General features: G+C 42.5%; 1 protein-coding gene and 1 gene segment (V, D, J or C); both read right to left on the bottom strand.

Annotated features, from left to right (window-relative positions):
• Positions 1-6424, bottom strand: part of LOC134076573 (immunoglobulin gamma-1 heavy chain-like) — a 77162-nt gene extending 70738 nt beyond the window's left edge. The window contains exons 1-2 of the mRNA XM_062531696.1: positions 6389-6424; positions 5998-6307 (exon numbers count right to left, since the gene is read on the bottom strand). Of these exons, the coding sequence (XP_062387680.1) occupies positions 5998-6307; positions 6389-6398 (320 nt within the window). The 5' untranslated portion in view covers positions 6399-6424. The remainder of the gene's footprint in view (positions 1-5997; positions 6308-6388) is intronic.
• The window catches only part of LOC134076577 (Ig mu chain C region membrane-bound form-like), a 125001-nt gene that overhangs the window by 32720 nt on the left and 72762 nt on the right, over positions 1-19519 (bottom strand).

Here is a 19519-nt window from a genome sequence, read left to right as displayed (position 1 = left end):
GGAAAGGAGCACAGCTGCCATCCAGGACACCAGTGCAATGGAGAGCAGAGCACCAGAGAGCATTGGATCAGCTGATAGACATCCTGTTGAACCCACCAGTGCTTGCCTACCCCGACTTTGAGCTCCCTTTTGTGTTGCACACAGATGCCTCAGAGCAAGGACTTGGTGCCGTGCTATACCAGCGTCAGGGAGGGAAGCTCAGAGTCATTGCCTATGGATCCAGGACTCTGACGCCAGCTGAGCGCAATTATCACCTCCACTCAGGCAAGCTCGAGTTTTTAGCGCTAAAATGGGCCATAAGTGAAAAGTTCCGAGACTACCTTTACTATGCATCCCACTTCACTGTCTACACGGACAACAACCCGTTGACCTATGTGTTGAGCACAGCTAAGTTGAACGCTGTTGGTCACAGGTGGGTGGGTGAGCTTGCTGACTTTCAGTTTGACGTGAGGTACCGGCCAGGAAAAGTGAACATTGATGCGGACACCTTGTCAAGGCTGCCTGTGGACATTGACAGCTATGTTCACTCCTGTACGGAAGAGTTGTCCAGAGACACCGTTCTGGCAACATGGGATGGCAGTAGAGCTGCGAGGCAAAAGGATGTGGCTTATGTTGCTGCCCTCAACCTCTCACAAGGTCCACTCTCACAACCACCTGGCCTGCTCCCAATCATCGGTCATGATGAACTCATGAAAAACCAGAGAGATGATCCTGCCATCAGTCAAATCATCAGACTGAAAGAGGCTGGCGCCACACTTACCAGTGATGTGCGACAACAAGTAAGTGGCCTTGCCAAGCGATTTCTGCATGAGTGGGAGAAGCTTCACCTTAAAGATGGTCTGCTGTATAGGAACACAAGTCAGAGAAGCCAACTTGTCCTGCCTGAACAGTATCGATCCATGGTCCTGAAGCACCTCCATGACGACATGGGTCACCTGGGGACTGAGAGAGTTCTAGGCCTGGTCAGAGATCGCTTTTACTGGCCCTACATGAAGCGGGATGTGGAGGCCTATGTTACCAGAAAGTGCCCCTGTATCAAACAGAAGAAGCCAGTCTCACACATCAGAGCACCAATGGGGAGCATCACCACCAACTCACCGTTAGAGCTTGTCTCCATTGACTATGTGCATCTCGAATCTAGCAAGGGAGGCTTTGAGTACATCCTGGTGGTTGTAGACCATTTCACCAGGTTTGCTCAAGCCTATGCCACCAAGAACAAGTCTGGGAAGACTGCTGCAGAGAAGATCTTTGAGGACTTCATTCCACGGTTTGGCTTCCCCTGGAAACTCCATCATGACCAGGGCCAGGAGTTTGAGAACAACCTGTTCAGAACCCTGAGGCACCTGACTGGAATGGGCCATTCAAGAACCACCCCTTACCATCCTCAAGGAAATCCTGCAGAGAGGTTTAACCGCACCTTGCTCCAGATGCTCAGAACCCTGGAGGAGAAAGAAAAGGAGAGATGGAGAGAACACCTGCCACAAGTCATCCACGCATACAATTGCACCAGGCACGAGGCAACTGGGTTTTCCCCCTTCTTCCTGATGTATGGCCGTCACCCACGTCTGCCCGTGGACATGATCTTTGGCCTGATGGCTGACGATGAAGCTGATTCTCCCAGAGGCTATGCGGAAAAATGGGCCTCTAGGATGAAGGAGGCGTACAGACTTGCCTCAGAGAACAGTCAACAGTCCAGCTCCAGGGGGAAGAAGTATTATGACCGTCACTTGAAGGGTGTCATACTTGAACCAGGTGACCGTGTGCTGGTGCGCAATATGAGAGACAGAGAGGGACCAGGCAAGCTGAAATCGTACTGGGAACAGACCGTGTATGTGGTCAAAGAGAGAATTGCAGAGGGTCCTGTCTACAAAGTGGCCCCGGAAACAGGTGGAGGACGAGTACGCACTCTACACCGCAACCTGCTCCATTTGGTCAGCGACTTACCTGTGGAACCACCCCAGCAATCTCAGCAGGCACCCCCTGAAAGACAAAGAGCCTCCTTGAGACACTTACCTGGTTCACCCATACAACAGCCGCAGCGCAAAGCCAGGAATGGTCAATCGGAGAGACAGAGGGACTGGAACCCCAGCAGTGACTCCTCTGATGATGACGATGAGCCACGATACTGGTTGAGGATACCAACGCGAACAGAGCCTGGGAACAGCCAAGTCCAGCCAACCTGTGAGCTTCAGAGAAATCCCAGTCAGGCGGTGTCCCCGGAGCGATCCGACAGCCGATGGACTGAGCCTGAAAGGGAGGACCGGTGGAGTGAGCGTTTCGCTGAGAGGAGGGAGAGCATGCCTGCGGTGGACAGTAGAGGCACTGAGCACAGACCACATGAGGAGGACTTCTTGCCAGCTGACCCCATGCCTGCAGCCTGGGAACCGGAAGATAAGCAGGATGGACCAGTAATCCCGCAAGCCGTCAGTGAGCAGCCTCATTATGAGCCTAGTCCGCCTCAAGTCCGAAGGTCCACACGGGAAAGAAGGCCTACTCAGACCCTGATGTACCATTCCTTAGGCCAGCCCTCTTACCAAGCCTCAGCCAACTGCAACACAGTAGGCGCCTTTGGTCCACCGCCAGTGCCACCATGGGAAGTGCAGCCATACCCTCTGACCTTACACACACCATTCCTGACATTAGCATACCCCACACCTTACCCAATCCTAGCTTACCCTCCAACCATGTCCTACACCCCACCCATGTTAGGGTACTAAATGGCCCACACCCATGCACACACACATAATACACACACACACACACACACACACACACACACACACACTAACGTATGTACTTACCTGCATACTTACCCTGGGTACTGATACACACACAAACTCTCACACACACACACACACTAACATACTTACCTGCATACTTACCTTGAGTCACACACCTGTTTCTTTGAGTGAGTCTTAGAGTGTCGGGAGCCACTTTTGTTGTTGGGAAGCGTGTGGCGCCCCTAAGTAGGTGACCACAGGTTTGTTTTATATTTGTTTATTTACTGTATTTATATTTACCTTATTCACCTAGAACGGCACTATGCCTAGTAGGACTTTTATTTTTATACTATAGAACTTTCAATGAGTGATGCAGACTGACGTTCCACCTGGGGTTGTTTTGAGTGGTGGACCCCCCGCGGTCACTTCTGAAGCAACTTCGTGACTAAACACTAACATCGGTGTCTGTCTGCTCCTCATTTCTTTTCTCCTGTCTTACAGGAATATTTATTATTTGTTGCCACGGTCCTGACCGGGACTTGTAACAGTTTAATAGAACTTAGATGTGTGGCAATTCAAATGGGTCAAAGCGGAGGAACCCCATCTAAAACAGTCAGTAAAAAGCATTCTTTTTTTTTTTGCTCGTTGTTGCATTGTGAGAATTAGTTAAATAGGTTGTAAATATATATCTAAAACTTGATTTGTGATTTTTTGTAATGCAAAGCAGTCTCTTTTATGACTGTGGGCTTCTAGCACAGTAATACACAGCCGTGTCCTCAGTCTTCAGGCTGTTCATCTGCAGATACAGCTGGTCCACACTGTTGTCTCTGGAGATGGTGAATCGTCCCTGAACAGCAGTTGAAAAATATTTCCTAGCACTGTCATACTCAATGATTGCAACAAACTCCAGGCCTTTCCCAGGTGCCTGTCTGATCCATGCCATCCAGTAGCTATCAAAGTCCAGCCCAAGAGCAGTGCATGTCAGTTTGTGAGATTGACCAGGTTTCACTAAAGCTGATTCAGACTCAGTCAGTGTCTGACTCTGCAACCCTGGAAATTTAAGGAGAATGAAGTCTTCACATACAGTATATATTTACATATTTGTATCAAAGACTCATGTCTATACCCACCAGTCAGCATTTGCAGTAGGAGGATTCCTGTTGTGAATTTCATATCTAAAGGGATGTGATGCTTTCTTGAATTGGCTATGACTGAATCTGTATATACTGTATGATGTGTGTCTTGATTTGCATGAATCCCTCTCACTGGGTTGAAGGGCAAATGAGTGTGTGTGTCTGACAGAGGGGATTGGAGGGATGGGCTCCTCTTGATCGGACATACTGACGTAAAACTGCCTGATCATGTTTTTTAATGTCGAGTTGCAACAAGAAATATCTTTTCACTCTTCAGAATGTCTGTATATATATATTTTTTATTATCATTGACACCAAAAAGCACAGCATGTGGTTATACAGATTTTATTAACAGTAGATGTTGAAATATGTTCTGTTTCACTACAACATTCATACAGTTTGTGGCCAAATATCAAAATCCTGTTGCTTTATGACACAATATTTAGTCTTTGTTTTTATTTTTCACACACACACACACACACACACACACACACACACACACACACACACACACACACACACACACACACACACACACACACACACACACACACACACACACACATATATATGTACAGTATATAAAATACACAGTATTTTCACCAAATGATGACTTATTTTGCTTTGGTTTTATTCTTATGTAATATCATTTTCGATCTGTTATATGATTAACACACACACACACACACACACACACACACACACACACACACACACACACACACACACACACACACACACACACACACACACACACACACACACACGGATTGCTTGTGAGTACTACTGCCAGACGAAATGTATGTTAGCCATTCTACATGTTTTCCAGATACCTGTCTGATCCAAAAATTGCTAGGTAGGTCCACTTAGCCCAGAGTATGTGCAGGTCAGTTTGTGATTTTTTTCCGATTTAAGAACTTCTTATTCAGATTCATGTAAAATGGACCAGACTTGAAATACTGTAATAGTCAAAATAGTTAAACTAGAATCACAACATGGTTATCACAGGGTCATTCATTAAAAGAGTACCACTCTCACTGCCAGCGTAGACCAAAATTACAGTTGTGCAGCAAACATTTTTTATTTCCATTGTAATTATGTACTAATGCCTATGGTTAGAGTAGCCTATATGAGTGGTGAGATTGTGGTAGCTTTGAATACACTGCTTACATCATGTCAGTATGGAGCACCTAATTATCAAACTCTATCACTGTCCCCTATTGGCAAAATAGGGTGTTGCAGAACTTTTGCAAGACAAAGATTGACACATCAGACATCACCAAATAAGATATTACATGAAAAAGGTGCAAGTGAAATTACATTGAAAATAAAACAATACTGGCCAAGGTAGTCATTTTTCATGATAAATATTCCGTCTTTTGAAAGAGTATGCAAGATGGATGTAGCGTTGGCTGGTGTTAGGCTTGATTTTGCTCCCCTTGGCTGGTGCTTGTTTTTGCACCCCACGCTAGTCCCTTGTGCACCATTGTACCACTAGAGCATGACAGCAAACAGCCATATCATCAGCTTTCCAACTTTTCAAGCGGAGGTGTCTTTGGGGAAGAAGAGACTGAACATAATTTGTGCCAAGTGTGTCAAAATCAATCTCTGTTCAAGTCTCATTTACTGCGGCTCCAAGTTCTTTCATCAACATATCTTAGGTTTAGATTCTTAGGTCTGTATTCAACATATTCTCCATAACTTCCGTCCAATTTTATTACCGTCAAAACAATAGCACTGCACAGCCACCGTTGCAGATAATGTTGAGAGTCTTGGCGGACATGATCAGATTACCAGTAACTAGAGTCTAGTGTTGTGTACAGTTTAGTGAAAGAATAAGTAGGAAAACAAATCTACTCTTGTGCTTGAAATTGGAATTATGCTAGAAATTGGAATTTTCACATAGCTCAGTGTCATGTGTTCATAGTGTCATGTCACTCTTATATACATTATTTCAAGTAAAGCATTACCAAACCTTTATACTGTCATTCCAATACAGCAAGAAAAGATTAAAGTATGTTCAGTAACAATAGACTTGACCCTATCCCTTATGATATATATATATATATAATTGTGTAAATGTGCGAATAACTCTGAAACTTGATTTGTGATTTTTTGTAATACAAAGTAGTCTCTTTTATCACTGTGTCTCTCGGGCACAGTAATACACAGCCGTGTCCTCAGTCTTCAGGCTGTTCATCTGCAGATACAGCTGCTCCTTGTTGTTGTCTCTGGAGATGGTGAATCTTCCTTGAACAGCATTTGAGTAAAATATATTGTCACTGTCATACTCAATGATTGCAACAAACTCCAGTCCTTTCCCAGGTGCCTGTCTGATCCAAGCCATCCAGTAGCTTTTAAAGTCCAGCCCAGAAGTACTGCAGGTCAGTTTATGAGATTGACCGGGTTTTACTAAAGCTGGTTCAGACTCAGTCAGTGTCTGACTCTGCAACCCTGGAAATTTAAACAAAAGTTAGATAATGACGTTGTTACATACAGTATATATTTGAATGATTGTAAGACTAATGTACCCACCAGTCAGCATTTGCAGAAGGAGGATTCCTGTTATGCATTTCATATCTAACGGGTTGTGATGCTTCCCTGTTGAATTGGCGATGGTTAAATGATCGGTGAATACTGTATATATGATGGGTGTCTTGATTTGCATGAATCCCTCTCACTGGATTGTGGGCAAATGAGTGTGTGTGTCTGGCAGAGGGGATTGGCAGGATGGGTCTCCTCTTGATTCGATATACTGACGTAAAACTGCCTGATCATGTTTTTCAACGTGGAGTTGCAACAGATAATCTCTTTTCACTCATCAGAATGTCTGTACAATTCTTGATTACCATTGACACCAAAAAATATAGCATGTGATTACTGTATACAGATTTTAGAAACAATAGATGTTAAATTATGTTCTATTTCACTACAACATTCATACAGTTTGTGGCAAAATATCTAAATCCTGTTGCTTTATGACACAATATTTAGTATTTCATTTTCTATTTCATATGTATATACAGTATATGTAATCCACAGTATTTTCACCAGATGACTTATTTTATTTTGTTTCATTTTTATGCTTATAATTATAATTATAATATAATTTTCAATCTGTTATGATTGGCACACACACACACACACACACACACATTCACACACACACACACACACACACACACACACACACACACACACACACACACACACACACACACACACACACACACACACACACACACACACACACACACACACACACACACACACACACAACACACACACACACACACACACACACACACACACACACACACACACACACACACACACACACTCAATCACACACACACTTGGATTGCTTGAGAGTAATACTGCCAGAGGAAATGTATGTGTTTGTCTGATCTAAACATTGCTAGGTCCACTTAACCCAGAGAATGTGCAGGTCAGTTTGCGAAAGTTTCCAGGTTTAAGACCACTTATTCAGATTCAGTCATGTAAAATGGACCAGAATTGAAATAATAGTTAAAATAGTTTAAATAGAATCACAACATATGACAGGGTCAAGACAAAGATTGACACATCAGACATCATCAAATAAGATATTACATGAAAAAGGTGCAAGTGAAATTACATTGAAAATAAAACAAGATGGATGTAGCGTTGGCTGGTGTTAGGCTTGATTTTGCTCCCCTTGGCTGGTGCTTGTTTTTGCACCCCACGCTAGTCCCTTGGGCGCCATTGTACCACTAGAGCATGAAAGCAAACAGCCATATCATCAGCTTTCCAACTTTTCAAGCGGAGGTGTCTTTGGGGAAGAAGAGACTGAACATAATTTGTGCCAAGTGTGTCAAAATCAATCTCTGTTCAAGTCTCATTTACTGCGGCTCCAAGTTCTTTCATCAACATATCTTAGGTTTAGATTCTTAGGTCTGTATTCAACATATTGTCCATAACTTCCGTCCAATGTTATTACCGTCAAAACAATAGCACTGCACTGCCACCGTTGCAGATATGAGAGTCTTTTCTTGGCGTACATGATCAGACTCACAGTAACTAGAGTCTAGTGTTGTGTACAAATTTAGAGAAAGAATAAGTAGGGGGAAAAATCTACTGTGTGCTTGAAATTGGAATTATGCTAGAAATTGGGATTTTCACAGGCAGCTCAGTGTCATGTGTTCGTGATAGTGTCATGTCACTCTTATATACATTATTTCAAGTAAAGAATTACCAAACATACTGTCCTTCCAATTCAGCAGGAAAAGATTATGTTCAGTAACAATAGACTTGACCCTATCCCTATCTTATTTGCTATTGCATAGCCCTGCAGGCCCTTGTGGCAGTGGTTCACATGCACAGTAGGCTACTAAACAGTCGATTCCTCAGTTTTCAAGCTGTTCACTTGCAGGTGCACCGTGTTGGCGGAGGTCTTTGGTGATGGAGAACTGGCCCTGCAGAGACTGGGAGAATATTGTACCAGTGCTACTATCAATGCGTCCGATCCACTCCAGCCCCTTTCCTGGTTTCTGACGGATCCAGTGCAACCAGCTAAGAGACAGTCCAGACACGGTGCAGGACAGAGTGACTGACTCTCCAGGTTTCTTCATCACTGGACCAGAGGAGGTCAGAGACTGTCTAAAAGAAAAAAAAAGAATGGCAACATTCATGATATGTGTTATAAACTCTTTGCCATTATATTTCAGCGGACAAAATATTCGCTCAGAAAATCGTAGCGATGCTATATTCTAAAAGTATAATTGCTTAAGATAGACTGTAGCCTACTCCCCACAATAATATGATTGAAGAGATCAAGGAGTTGAATTAGGACAGTAAGTCAGAAGTACAGACCTAAAAAACACAAGACACGGTGGGTGGGCTTAACATAATGGTGACTGACATGCGACCAGAAGTTGCGACGGTAACGCATCCTGCTATTTGAAAAAAAGAAGATGATTCGTTTAGCGTTATCCTATTGCGTGGAGAGGGAAGGTTACGCATCCTGCTACTTGAAAACAAGAAGATGATTCGTTTAGCGTTATCCTATTGCGGAGAGGGAATTTGAACTGTTTATCCCACCCCTCCGATTGAGCCCTGCCTACGGTGAGTTCCCAGACCCTACATCTTGATGTGGGTCTAGCTGGTCAGGCTAATTATCTATTATTATCTTCTTTCTTGTAAAACTCATGTGTTGTTATTGGAGTATTGCTGGCATTACATCTTTACCCTTATTACACTTAAGGCAGTGCCGATGTGATATTTGTTCTGTGAAATGTTGCTACAAAGGTAGCAACATTTCTCTGAAAGAAACCTGCTGAAAGGGCACACACAATCCTACGTCTTTCATCTAAAATTCATCACAATGTATATAATTTTGTCAATATCTTCTAAATGTCACATGCACATTGTTTTTGTACAGCTGCTTCACCATCTTCAGTCACTGTGCCTCTCGAGCGCAGTAGTAAACAGCAGTGTCCTCTGCTCTCAGACTCTTGGCCTCCAAGTACTGTGTGGTGGAGTCCTCAGTCAGGGTGAACTGGCCTTTCAGAGACTCTGCATAGGTAGCATCATTGCTGCCAGTATTCATTCGTCCAATCCACTCCAGGGGTCCTCCTGCTTTCTGTCTGATCCAGTGCATGTAGTGATCTGTCATTTTGAATCCAAATATTTTACAGGAGATCTTCACCGTCTCTCCTGGTCTCTTCACATGACCAGGAGACTGATCCAGTCTGATCTCATCACAGACAATACCTGGGAGATTGCAACATCCAAATTAATACTTCACACAGACTATTTAAGAAAAAAGTTAAAAGATTACATGAAACAACATGATCAACACTACTACTACTACTATTACTACTACTACTACTACTACTACTACTACTAGCCTACTACTACTACTGTAACAACTGTAGTAGGCCTACTGTAGAAATAAAATAGTAATTTAGCCAAAAAATACTTAAACTGGCAACAAATACCAAAAAAATACAGTTACTACCCTGCATGCACACCAACAAGAGAAGAAGATGGAAATGAGTCCTCTCTGCCATTGTGGTGTGTAATCGCTGGAGAGTGCTGGTGAGACTCTCAACACCTGGTGTTAATGAGCTTTAGAACATGTGTGATTAGATATAATGGGCATGACATTGTAGCTTTGCATAGACCGCCCTCTTGAGGCCTTATAAGGACACCTTATGCTGAAACTTCATCTGGGTGCTTTTCATGTTTTAGGACATTGTTGACAATACCTCTTATTTGTAATATTTCTGACTCTGACCAAAGTATTCACAATATATGAGAAATATGCACTTTTCTCTTATGTTGACATTATTTGCATGTAAGAATTCAAATGGTGTAGAGGTATGTTGAGTCAAGATATATTCCTGGCAAATGTTAACTCAATAATATGAGAAATTAATTGGTTATATATCAGGGTAATGTTTGCATTGACTTAAGCCTGGTTCTCTAAATACTACCACATCCATATGATAGCCATAATGAATGTACCTCAACAATATCAGAAATGTTGTAGTAAATGTAATCGCGATAGTGATCAAACTATGTGCAGTTCAATTCAATTCAGGGCATTTCAGTGACATCATCCTGACTGTCTAGGGCCATCTTAAAGGGGACATATTATACCTCTTTTTAAACGAGGTTAGAATTGGTCTCTCCCAAATTGAGCCGTTTCTGGGCTGGCCCCGCCTCCGGCTGCGTGTATTGATTATGCTGCTCGTTTCACAGGTGAAAATGACTACAAACAGAGCCGGCATCCAACCACATGTGTTAGACCCTGGTGCTAGGGTTGGTTTATGCAAATTGCCTTAGTATTACATCAGAATAAGGGAGCAATCCAAATGGCTCACAGCAGCATACTATTCTTGACACCAAAGTCTTTCTACTGATCTACAGAAAACGGATGGATGGGTTTTTTTCATGCTTGGAGTATTTATAAGAACAGTAGAGGCCTAAATATGAACACAAAGCCCCGCAAAAAGTGAGTTTTGCATAATATGTCCCCTTTAAGCCGGCCATCAGGACGGGTGTACTGACACCATTCCCTTTCAACACCAGGGGGCGCCAACATGCCCTGGCCCACTTACCATATTTCACCCAGACTATTCCTCTTGCCTGTAAATTGCCTTTAAATTGTCCCTGTTCAGTCACAGCAAACCTACATATGGCCTGTTAATGCTATTTTGTTTTGTCCTCTTGTATTTGTTCCTTTCGACAAAGAGTTTGTTTATCTTGGGTTTCCTTACATTAGCTAGAAAACATGAGGCTTGTATGCACTAAGATACATTTTTTTGTAGCCCATCGTCATTTTGAAGACTTTTGAGATTGAAACCTGCCTCGGCTATTGGGGTCTATTTCCTACACACAGCTGCTCAAACTGTACACTTGCATGAACCTGTTGTGCTCAACATATTCAGTGGGGTAAAAACAGCACATTTGCTGTACTATATTTCTAAGTTTAAGTGTGTCCTCTATGCTTCAGTCCCTTTTAGATCAGATGGAAATAGCTGATACTGTGGATAATGCTGTGTGCACTGATCTACAGAAGTGTTTGATAGAGGAGCATTTTTTCGTGCATGACCACACTATGTTTTTGTTCAGCAGTGTAGTTTCCTCTGTCACTGTGACTATCGAGCACAGTAGTACACAGCTGTGTCTTCAGGTCTCAGGCTGCTCATGTGTAAAAACACTTGACTTTTGCTGTTGTCTCTGGTCGTTGTGAACCTTCCCAGATTGTGAGTAATAAGTTGTGCCACCACCAGAGGAAATGTAAGTCAACCATTCCAGCCCTTTCCCAGGAGCCTGTCTGACCCAAACCATGTAAGGATCACTGCTGAACCCAGAGTATGTGCAGGCCAGCTTGTGAGAGTTTCCAGGTTTAAGAACCACTGACTCAGATTCAGTCAGTGTCTGGCCTCTTCCACCTATAAGTGAGATTTATGAAAAATTACAATCTAATCAAATAATACCCAGAGCGGTTTTTAACTTGCAGTCATGCATTGAATATCCATAGCACATACCATCTGGGTAGACCAGAAATGCAACAGCACACCAAAGGATCCTCCTCAGCATTGTGATGATGTACTCCCCAAAATACAGTAGATATAACTGACATACAACTGAATTTAATGGAACAGAATTTATAAGATGGTGAAGTTTGGGTGGGTTTGCATAGAGACTGCCCACATCACACCAGCGCAGACAGTGCTCCTCCCCTCTGTTAAGTAAGTAAGTAAGTAAGTAAATTTAATTTATAGAGCACATATAAAACAGTTTCCACTGACCAAAGTGCTGTACATAGAATATGGCTAAAAATATCAAATAAAATAAAATAAAAACAAGCAAAGTATAAAAGCACAGAGAAAGTAAGCAAGACAAATACAGAAATATAACAGACAAATAGACAAAATAGACAAATAGACAGCCCTAGACAAAATAAAATAGCAGCAGTATAGAAGACACTTGAAATGAAGAGAGGAGAGAGATGGACAGCAAGGAGGCAGGGAAGGCCAGGGAATAGAGGTGGGTCTTTAGTCGTGATTTAAAAATGGTGATAGTAGGAGACAGTCTAACATCTGTGGGCAGGCAGTTCCACAAACGTGGGGCTGCTACCTCAAAAGCTCTATCGCCTCTTTGCTTGAGGCGGGTGCGGGCCACAGAGAGAAGACCCTTGTTGGCAGATCTAAGGGACCTGGATGCTGAGAGGGGATGGAGGAGGTCTGCAATATATGAGGGAGCCAACCCATGCAGTGCCTTATAAACAGTCAGAAGGACTTTGAAATTGATCCTGAAGCTAATGGGAAGCCAGTGTAAGGAGGCCAGAACAGGGGTGATATGATGGTATTTTTTAGTACCAGTAAGCAGCCTAGCAGCTGCATTTTGTACCAATTGCAGACGGGAGAGTTGGGACTGGGGGAGACCAAGATAGAGGGAGTTGCAATAATCTAAGCGGGATGTAACAAATGCATGAATTACTGTTTCTAAGTCCTTGGGAGACAAAGAGGGTTTGAGACGGGAAATGATTCGCAGCTGATGGAAGCTGCTCTTGATAACAGAGCTAATCTGCTTTGTAAAACAGAGCTCTGAATCAAGGATCACACCCAGATTTTTGGCATGTGGCTTGACAAAAGAGGAGAGGTGGGCTAACTTTCCTTCAATAAGGGGTCTAGCTTTAGAAGGACCAAAAATGATGACCTCTGTCTTACCATCATTCAGCTGAAGGAAGTTATTACTCATCCAGCCCTTAATATCCTGGAGACAATCCAGAAGAGGCTGGATGGAGTCATTAGATTTTAAGGGAAGGTATAGCTGGGTGTCATCAGCATAGAAATGAAAGGAGAGGTCATACCGCCGGATGATATCACCAAGGGGGAGCATGTATAAACAGAACAGCAAAGGGCCCAAAATGGAGCCTTGTGGGACCCCATAGGAAACAGGAGCTGAGGAGGAGGAGGAGCAAGCAAGGGATACTGAGAAGGTTCTGTGTCTGAGGTAGGAACTGAACCAAAGTAGTGCTGTCCCCTTTATGCCTACCCAGTCCTCAAGACGGGTAAGGAGGGTGTTGTGGTCCACAGTATCAAAAGCTGCGCTGAGGTCCAGTAGAACCAGAACCTGAGTCTAGAGTGAGAAGCAGATCGTTGGTGACTTTTAGCAGAGCCGATTCAGTACTGTGGACTGTTCTAAAACCTGACTGGAAGGGCTCAAGGATGTTATGCTCAGTCAGGAAGGGAAGCAACTGGTCCAGCACTACTTTCTCCAGTACCATGGAAAGGAAAGGAAGTTTGGAGATGGGGCGGTAGTTGTTCAGAGAATTTGCATCCAGGTTGGGCTTTTTAAGCAGGGGTTGGACCACCGCATGCTTAAAGCAGGCAGGGACAGCACCAGATGTCAAACATGAGTTGATAACTAGCTGTATGGAAGGGCCCAACACATCAAAAGCATCTTTCAAGATGGGAGAGGGAACAGCATCACCAGGGCAAGATGTGGGTTTCATACGGAGGACTATGTCCTTGAGATCTTAACTTCACTCGAGTGAAGTTCTTTTATTTACATGAATCATTCTCCACATGATTTCACATTCCTTGGCTTTCACAGGCTGATACAGATGACACCACCATATTGTGAATGGCAGTTGCCAGTCTGCTGACTTTCAGTTAGTTTTAGTCAGTCCAAGATTTCTTTGTCCTGAAATATAATACTGTCTGTATTCTGGATATGTACAGTAGGCATCACAGTGACTACAGGCTGTGATTAAGCTTTGATTTTACACATCATCCTGTTCACTTGTGCCATTGGACACTTTTTCATTCTGTGGACATGCTCCCTCTTCATGGATTTTGTTTTGTTTGTGCACAGTTTTGTTTTGTTTCTATGTGGGGGTTTTCCCTTTTGAGCTTCATGGGAGCTGTTGGCTATAGACTTACTGGATACTTGTTGTCAGGTCTGGTACCTAGGCAGAGTGACTGACTTTCATGGGTCATTGAATTTCAGTCATCTGAATATTTACTTGATTAATATTCATTAGCAGCAATTTCAAACGAACAGTGCTCTTCCTAGATATCCAACCCATGACCTTGCTGATGCTGGTATATTTGAAGCACTATAGCCTACTGTGGTTGTGTAGTAGTGTGGCACTAGAGGCTCATGACTGAGGAGAACCTGAACATTAGTGTGGACTCCACAGTAAAATTAAACTTAACAAAACTTGCAACAAATACCAAGAAAAATACATGTATTACCATGTATGCACACCAACACAAGAAAAAGATGGAAATTAGTCCTCTCAGCCATTGTGGTGTGTAATTGCTGGAGAGTGCTGGTGAGACTCTCAACACCGGGTGTTCAATGAGCTTTAGAACATGTGTGATTAGATATTATGGGCATGACATTGCAGCAAAGACCGCCCTCTTGAGGCCTTATAAGGACACCTGAAACTGCATCTGGGTGCTTTTCATGTTTTAGGACATTGTTGACAATACCTCTAATTTGTTAATTAATGCAGCTACTTTGTGTACTGATCTAAGTGTTTTTCTATGCATGACCACATCATGTTTTTGTTCAGCAGTGTAGTTTCCTCTGTCACTGTGACTATCGAGCACAGTAGTACACAGCTGTGTCTTCAGGTCTCAGGCTGCTCATGTGTAAAAACACTTGACTTTTGCTGTTGTCTCTGGTCGTTGTGAACCTTCCCTGCACAGCTTGTAAGTAATATATAGTGCTACTACTATAGGAAATATAACTCAACCATTCCAACCCTTTTCCATCTGCTTGTCTGATCCAAGCTACACCAGGATTGCCTAACCCAGAGTAAGTGCAGGTCAGTTTGTGAGAATTTCCAGGTTTAAGAACCACTGACTCAGATTCAGTCAGTGTCTGGCCTCTTCCACCTGTAAGTAAAATGGACCAGAATTAAAATAACAGTTAAAATAGATCAAATACAATCACAACATAGTAATCACAGGCTCATACATCAAATGGTTACCACACTTACTGCCAACGTAGACCAAAATTACAATAGTGCAGCAAATAGTTTTTATTTCCATTGTAATTATGTACTGTAAGCCTTTCCAAAGGAGATATCACAATCAGCTCTAAAAAGATGCCTTAGATGGTTAGAGTAGCCTATATGAGGTGGCAAGATTGTGGTCACTTTGAATACGCTGCTCACGTCATGTCAGTATAGAGCCCTTCACGGTTCACATCACTGAAAAGGTTTGCGCATGCCGGGTTCAGAGAGCTTTCCGTCCCACTGAATTGTGTGTATGTGAATTAGCTGCAGTGTCAAGTAAATGCTATGTATATACAGGGCTTGTCAACCAGACAGTCGTACAGTATATGTTGGGGAAAAAATACTGGCCCAGGTAACCACTAATATTCCGTCTTCTGAGTGTTGGCTGGTGCTTGTTTTTGCATCCCACGCTGGTCCCTTGTGCACCATTGTACCACCAGAGCATGAAAGCAAACAGCCATATCATCAGATTTCCAACTTTCCAAGTAGAGGAGTCTTTGGATATGGGGAAGAGGCTGAGAAGAGACTGGACATCATTTTTGCAGAAGTGTGTCATAAATCAATCCCTGTTCAAGTCTGATTTACAGGTTTTTTCATCAACATGCAATCTTAGGTCTATGTTGTTAGGCCTGTATTCAACATAATTTCTCCATCAAAACGACAGCACAGCCACCGTTGCAGATAGTGTTGAGAGTCTACTGTAGGTGGACATGAACAGATTCGTAATAACTAGTGTCTAGTGTTGTGTGCAGATTTAGAAATAGAATAATTAGGAAAAAATGTACCAATATTGTGATCTACCAAAACTCAACGAGCTCAGTGAGGCAAAGTAGCTTAAGAGCTTTTAAACAAAGGTAGCCCCCCCCCCCTAACATACATTCATTGATGTATTTGAGAAAGGAAGTGGAATCCTGCATCCTGCATCTGAAATTCATCACAATATATAGATATACATTAAGTTCTTTGTGTTATTTTCTAAATGACATGTGCACATCACACGCACATTGTTTTTGTACAGCTGCTTCACCAGCTTCAGTCACTGTGAGTGTCGAGCGCAGTAGTAAACAGCAGTGTCCTCTGCTCTCAGACTCTTGGCCTCTAAGTACTGTGTGCTGATGGAGACGTCCTCAGTCAGGGTGAACTGGCCTTTAAGGGACTCTGCGTATAGAACACCAGTTCCTGATCCAGTGCTCATTCTCCCAATCCATTGCAGAGCCTCTCTAGGTTTCTGTCGTATCCAGTGTATGTTATAGCTCGTCATTGAATAGCCACTTATTTTACAGGAGATCTTAACCGTCTCTCCTGGTCTCTTCACCTGAGCAGGAGACTGATCCAGTCTGATCTCATCACAGACAATACCTGGGAAATGGCAAGAAACATTCAAATTATTACTTCAAGCAGACTATTTAAGAAAAAAAGTTAATGGATTACATGAAACAACACAATCAACAATACTACTACTACTACTACTACTGCTACTACTATTGCTACTGTACTAGTAGGCCTGTGAAATAGGTAGACCATATAGTTAAAAATTACCCTGCATGTGCACCAACACAAGAAGAAGATAGAAACAAGTAATTTCTGCCATTTTGATGGGTAATTGCTGGAGAGTGCTGGTAAGACTCTCAACACCTGGTGCTTATATGAGCCTTAGAACATGTGTGATTAGATATAATGGGCATGACATTGTAACTTTGCATAGACCGCCCTCTTGAAGCCTTATAAAGGGCTCAAAGGACACCTTAGTCTGAAAGTGCATCTGACGAGGCTTTTTATATTTTAGGACATTGATCCCTTTAATTTGTAATATTTCTGATCAGTAACAAAATATACTCAGACTGAAAAAAACACAATGTTATGATAAAAAAGTATTCAGTTTTGTCTTGTTGACATTATTTGCGTGTATGCAATATTTGATGGTGTGGTATAGTGGAACCAGACTCCTTGTAAATGTTAACTCAATAATGTGAGAAATTAATTGGTCCTGGTTCTCTAAATACTGCCACATGCATAGGATAACCAGAATGAATCCAGAGTGTTTGTGTTTCTGTTTTGTTTTGTCCTCTTCTATTTGTTCCTTTCATCATGGAGTTTGTTTATCTTGGGTTTCTGTGGCTTTTGTATGAATAAAACATGAGGCTTTTATGCACTGAAGATGTGTGTTTTCTTAGTCCATCGTCTTTAAGAAGACTTTTGAGATTGAAACCTGCCTCGGTTATTGGGTCTATTTCCTACAGCTGCTCAACTTGTACACCTGCATACATACTTGTTATGAAGAACAGCATTGTTATGCTCAACATATTCAACGGGAGAAAAAAACAATAAACGTGAAATTTTCGTAAACACAGCACATTGTATATTTCTGTGAAGTTAATGTGTACCCTCTATGCTTTAGTCCAGATGAGGTTTAGATGGAAAAATCACAGAGCTGATTCAGTGGATTCTGTGCACTGATCTAAGTGTCAGATAGAGTAGCACATTTTGTGCATGACCACACCATGTTTTTGTTCAGCAGTGTAGTTTCCTCTGTCACTGTGACCGTCGAGCACAGTAGTACACAGCTGTGTCTTCAGATCTCAGGCTGTTCATGTTTAGAAACACTTGAGTCTTGCTGTTGTCTCTGGTCGTTGTGAACCTTCCCTGCACAGTTTGTGAGTAATATATAGTGCCACCAGAAGAAATATAAGTCAACCATTCCAGCCCCTTTCCATCTGCCTGTCTGATCCAAGCTACGGCAATGTCACCACCAAACCCAGAGTATGTGCAGGTCAGTTTGTGAGAGTTTCCAGGTTTAAGAACCACTGACTCAGATTCAGTCAGTGTCTGGCCTCTTCCACCTGTTAGAGAAATGGAACAGAATTTAATGAATAGTTAGAATAGCTAAAATAGAATCGCAACATAGCAATTACTGAGTCATACATCAAATGATTATCACACTTACTGCCAACGTAAACCAAAATGACAATAGTGCAGCAAATAGTTTTTATTTCCATTGTAATTATGTAGGCCTACTGTAAACCTATCCAAATTATATCACACAATTGGTTCTAAAAAGCTGCCTGAGATGGTTAGAGCAGCCTATATGAGGTGGCGAGAATGCGATAACTTTGAATACACTGCTCACGTCATGTCTGTATGGAGCACCTAAATATCAAACTCTATCACTGCCCCCTACTGCCAGACTAGGGTATTACAGGACAGATAACAAAAAGTCTGAAGGCCCCATCACATTGCACACGACATGCGCTGCGCTCACCGACAGGTTGCTCTTGGTTGAGGTAACGTTCTATCGATTGTTGTTGAGGTTACCGTTGGCCTCCGTGCAAAAGACCAGTTCAACATATTTCAACTTTGACAGTGGTACGCACAAGAGCGGCAAAGCGGCAAAATGCCGCTAGCGCTGCGCTATACAGACCAGTTGTTGCGCGCTCAAGCCATTGAAAGTAATGGGTTTCATAGTGCATACCGTGTGCAATGTGATGGGGCCTTTAAACATTCTATCACTGTTTCCCAATGCTACTGTAGATTAAGATATTACATGAAAAGGGTGCAAGTGAAATTGTACTAGGAAAAAAATACTGTCCGGCAGTCACTGTTCATTCGTAATACTCTGTATTCTGAAACAGTGTGCAAGATCCCTGTAGTATTGGCAGGTACCAGGCTTGTTTTTGCACCTCACGCAAGTCCCTTGTGTGCCATTGTACCACCAGAGTGTGAAAACAAACTGCCATATCCTCAGCTTTCCAACTTGTCATTTGTGCCAAATGTGTTATAATCATTCGCTCGCTGTTCAAGTCTCATTTACTGCAGCTCCAGGGTTTTTCAAAAATGTATCTTAGACTACGTAGGTTTGTATTTCTGCAGCATATTCAGAACTCCACCCCCATGTTATTACAGTCAAAACAGCAGCATTGCACAGCCACCGTTGCAGATGATGTTGAGAGAGTCTCAATGGACATCATCAGATTTGTAATAAAGCATCTAGGTTTGTATGCAGATTTAGTGAATGAATATGAAGAAAGAACCTACTTTTGTGCTTAATTGGATTTGGAATTGTGCTTGACATATAGAGTTGTATGACCTCTTCACAGACAGCTGAAAACATTTATAGTTCCCTACGAACTAATTATAATAATTCC

Source organism: Sardina pilchardus, chromosome 3, assembly GCF_963854185.1.
Source record: "Sardina pilchardus chromosome 3, fSarPil1.1, whole genome shotgun sequence".
NCBI classification, from domain to species: domain Eukaryota; kingdom Metazoa; phylum Chordata; class Actinopteri; order Clupeiformes; family Clupeidae; genus Sardina; species Sardina pilchardus.
This window is presented reverse-complemented; position numbering and strand designations above follow the sequence as displayed.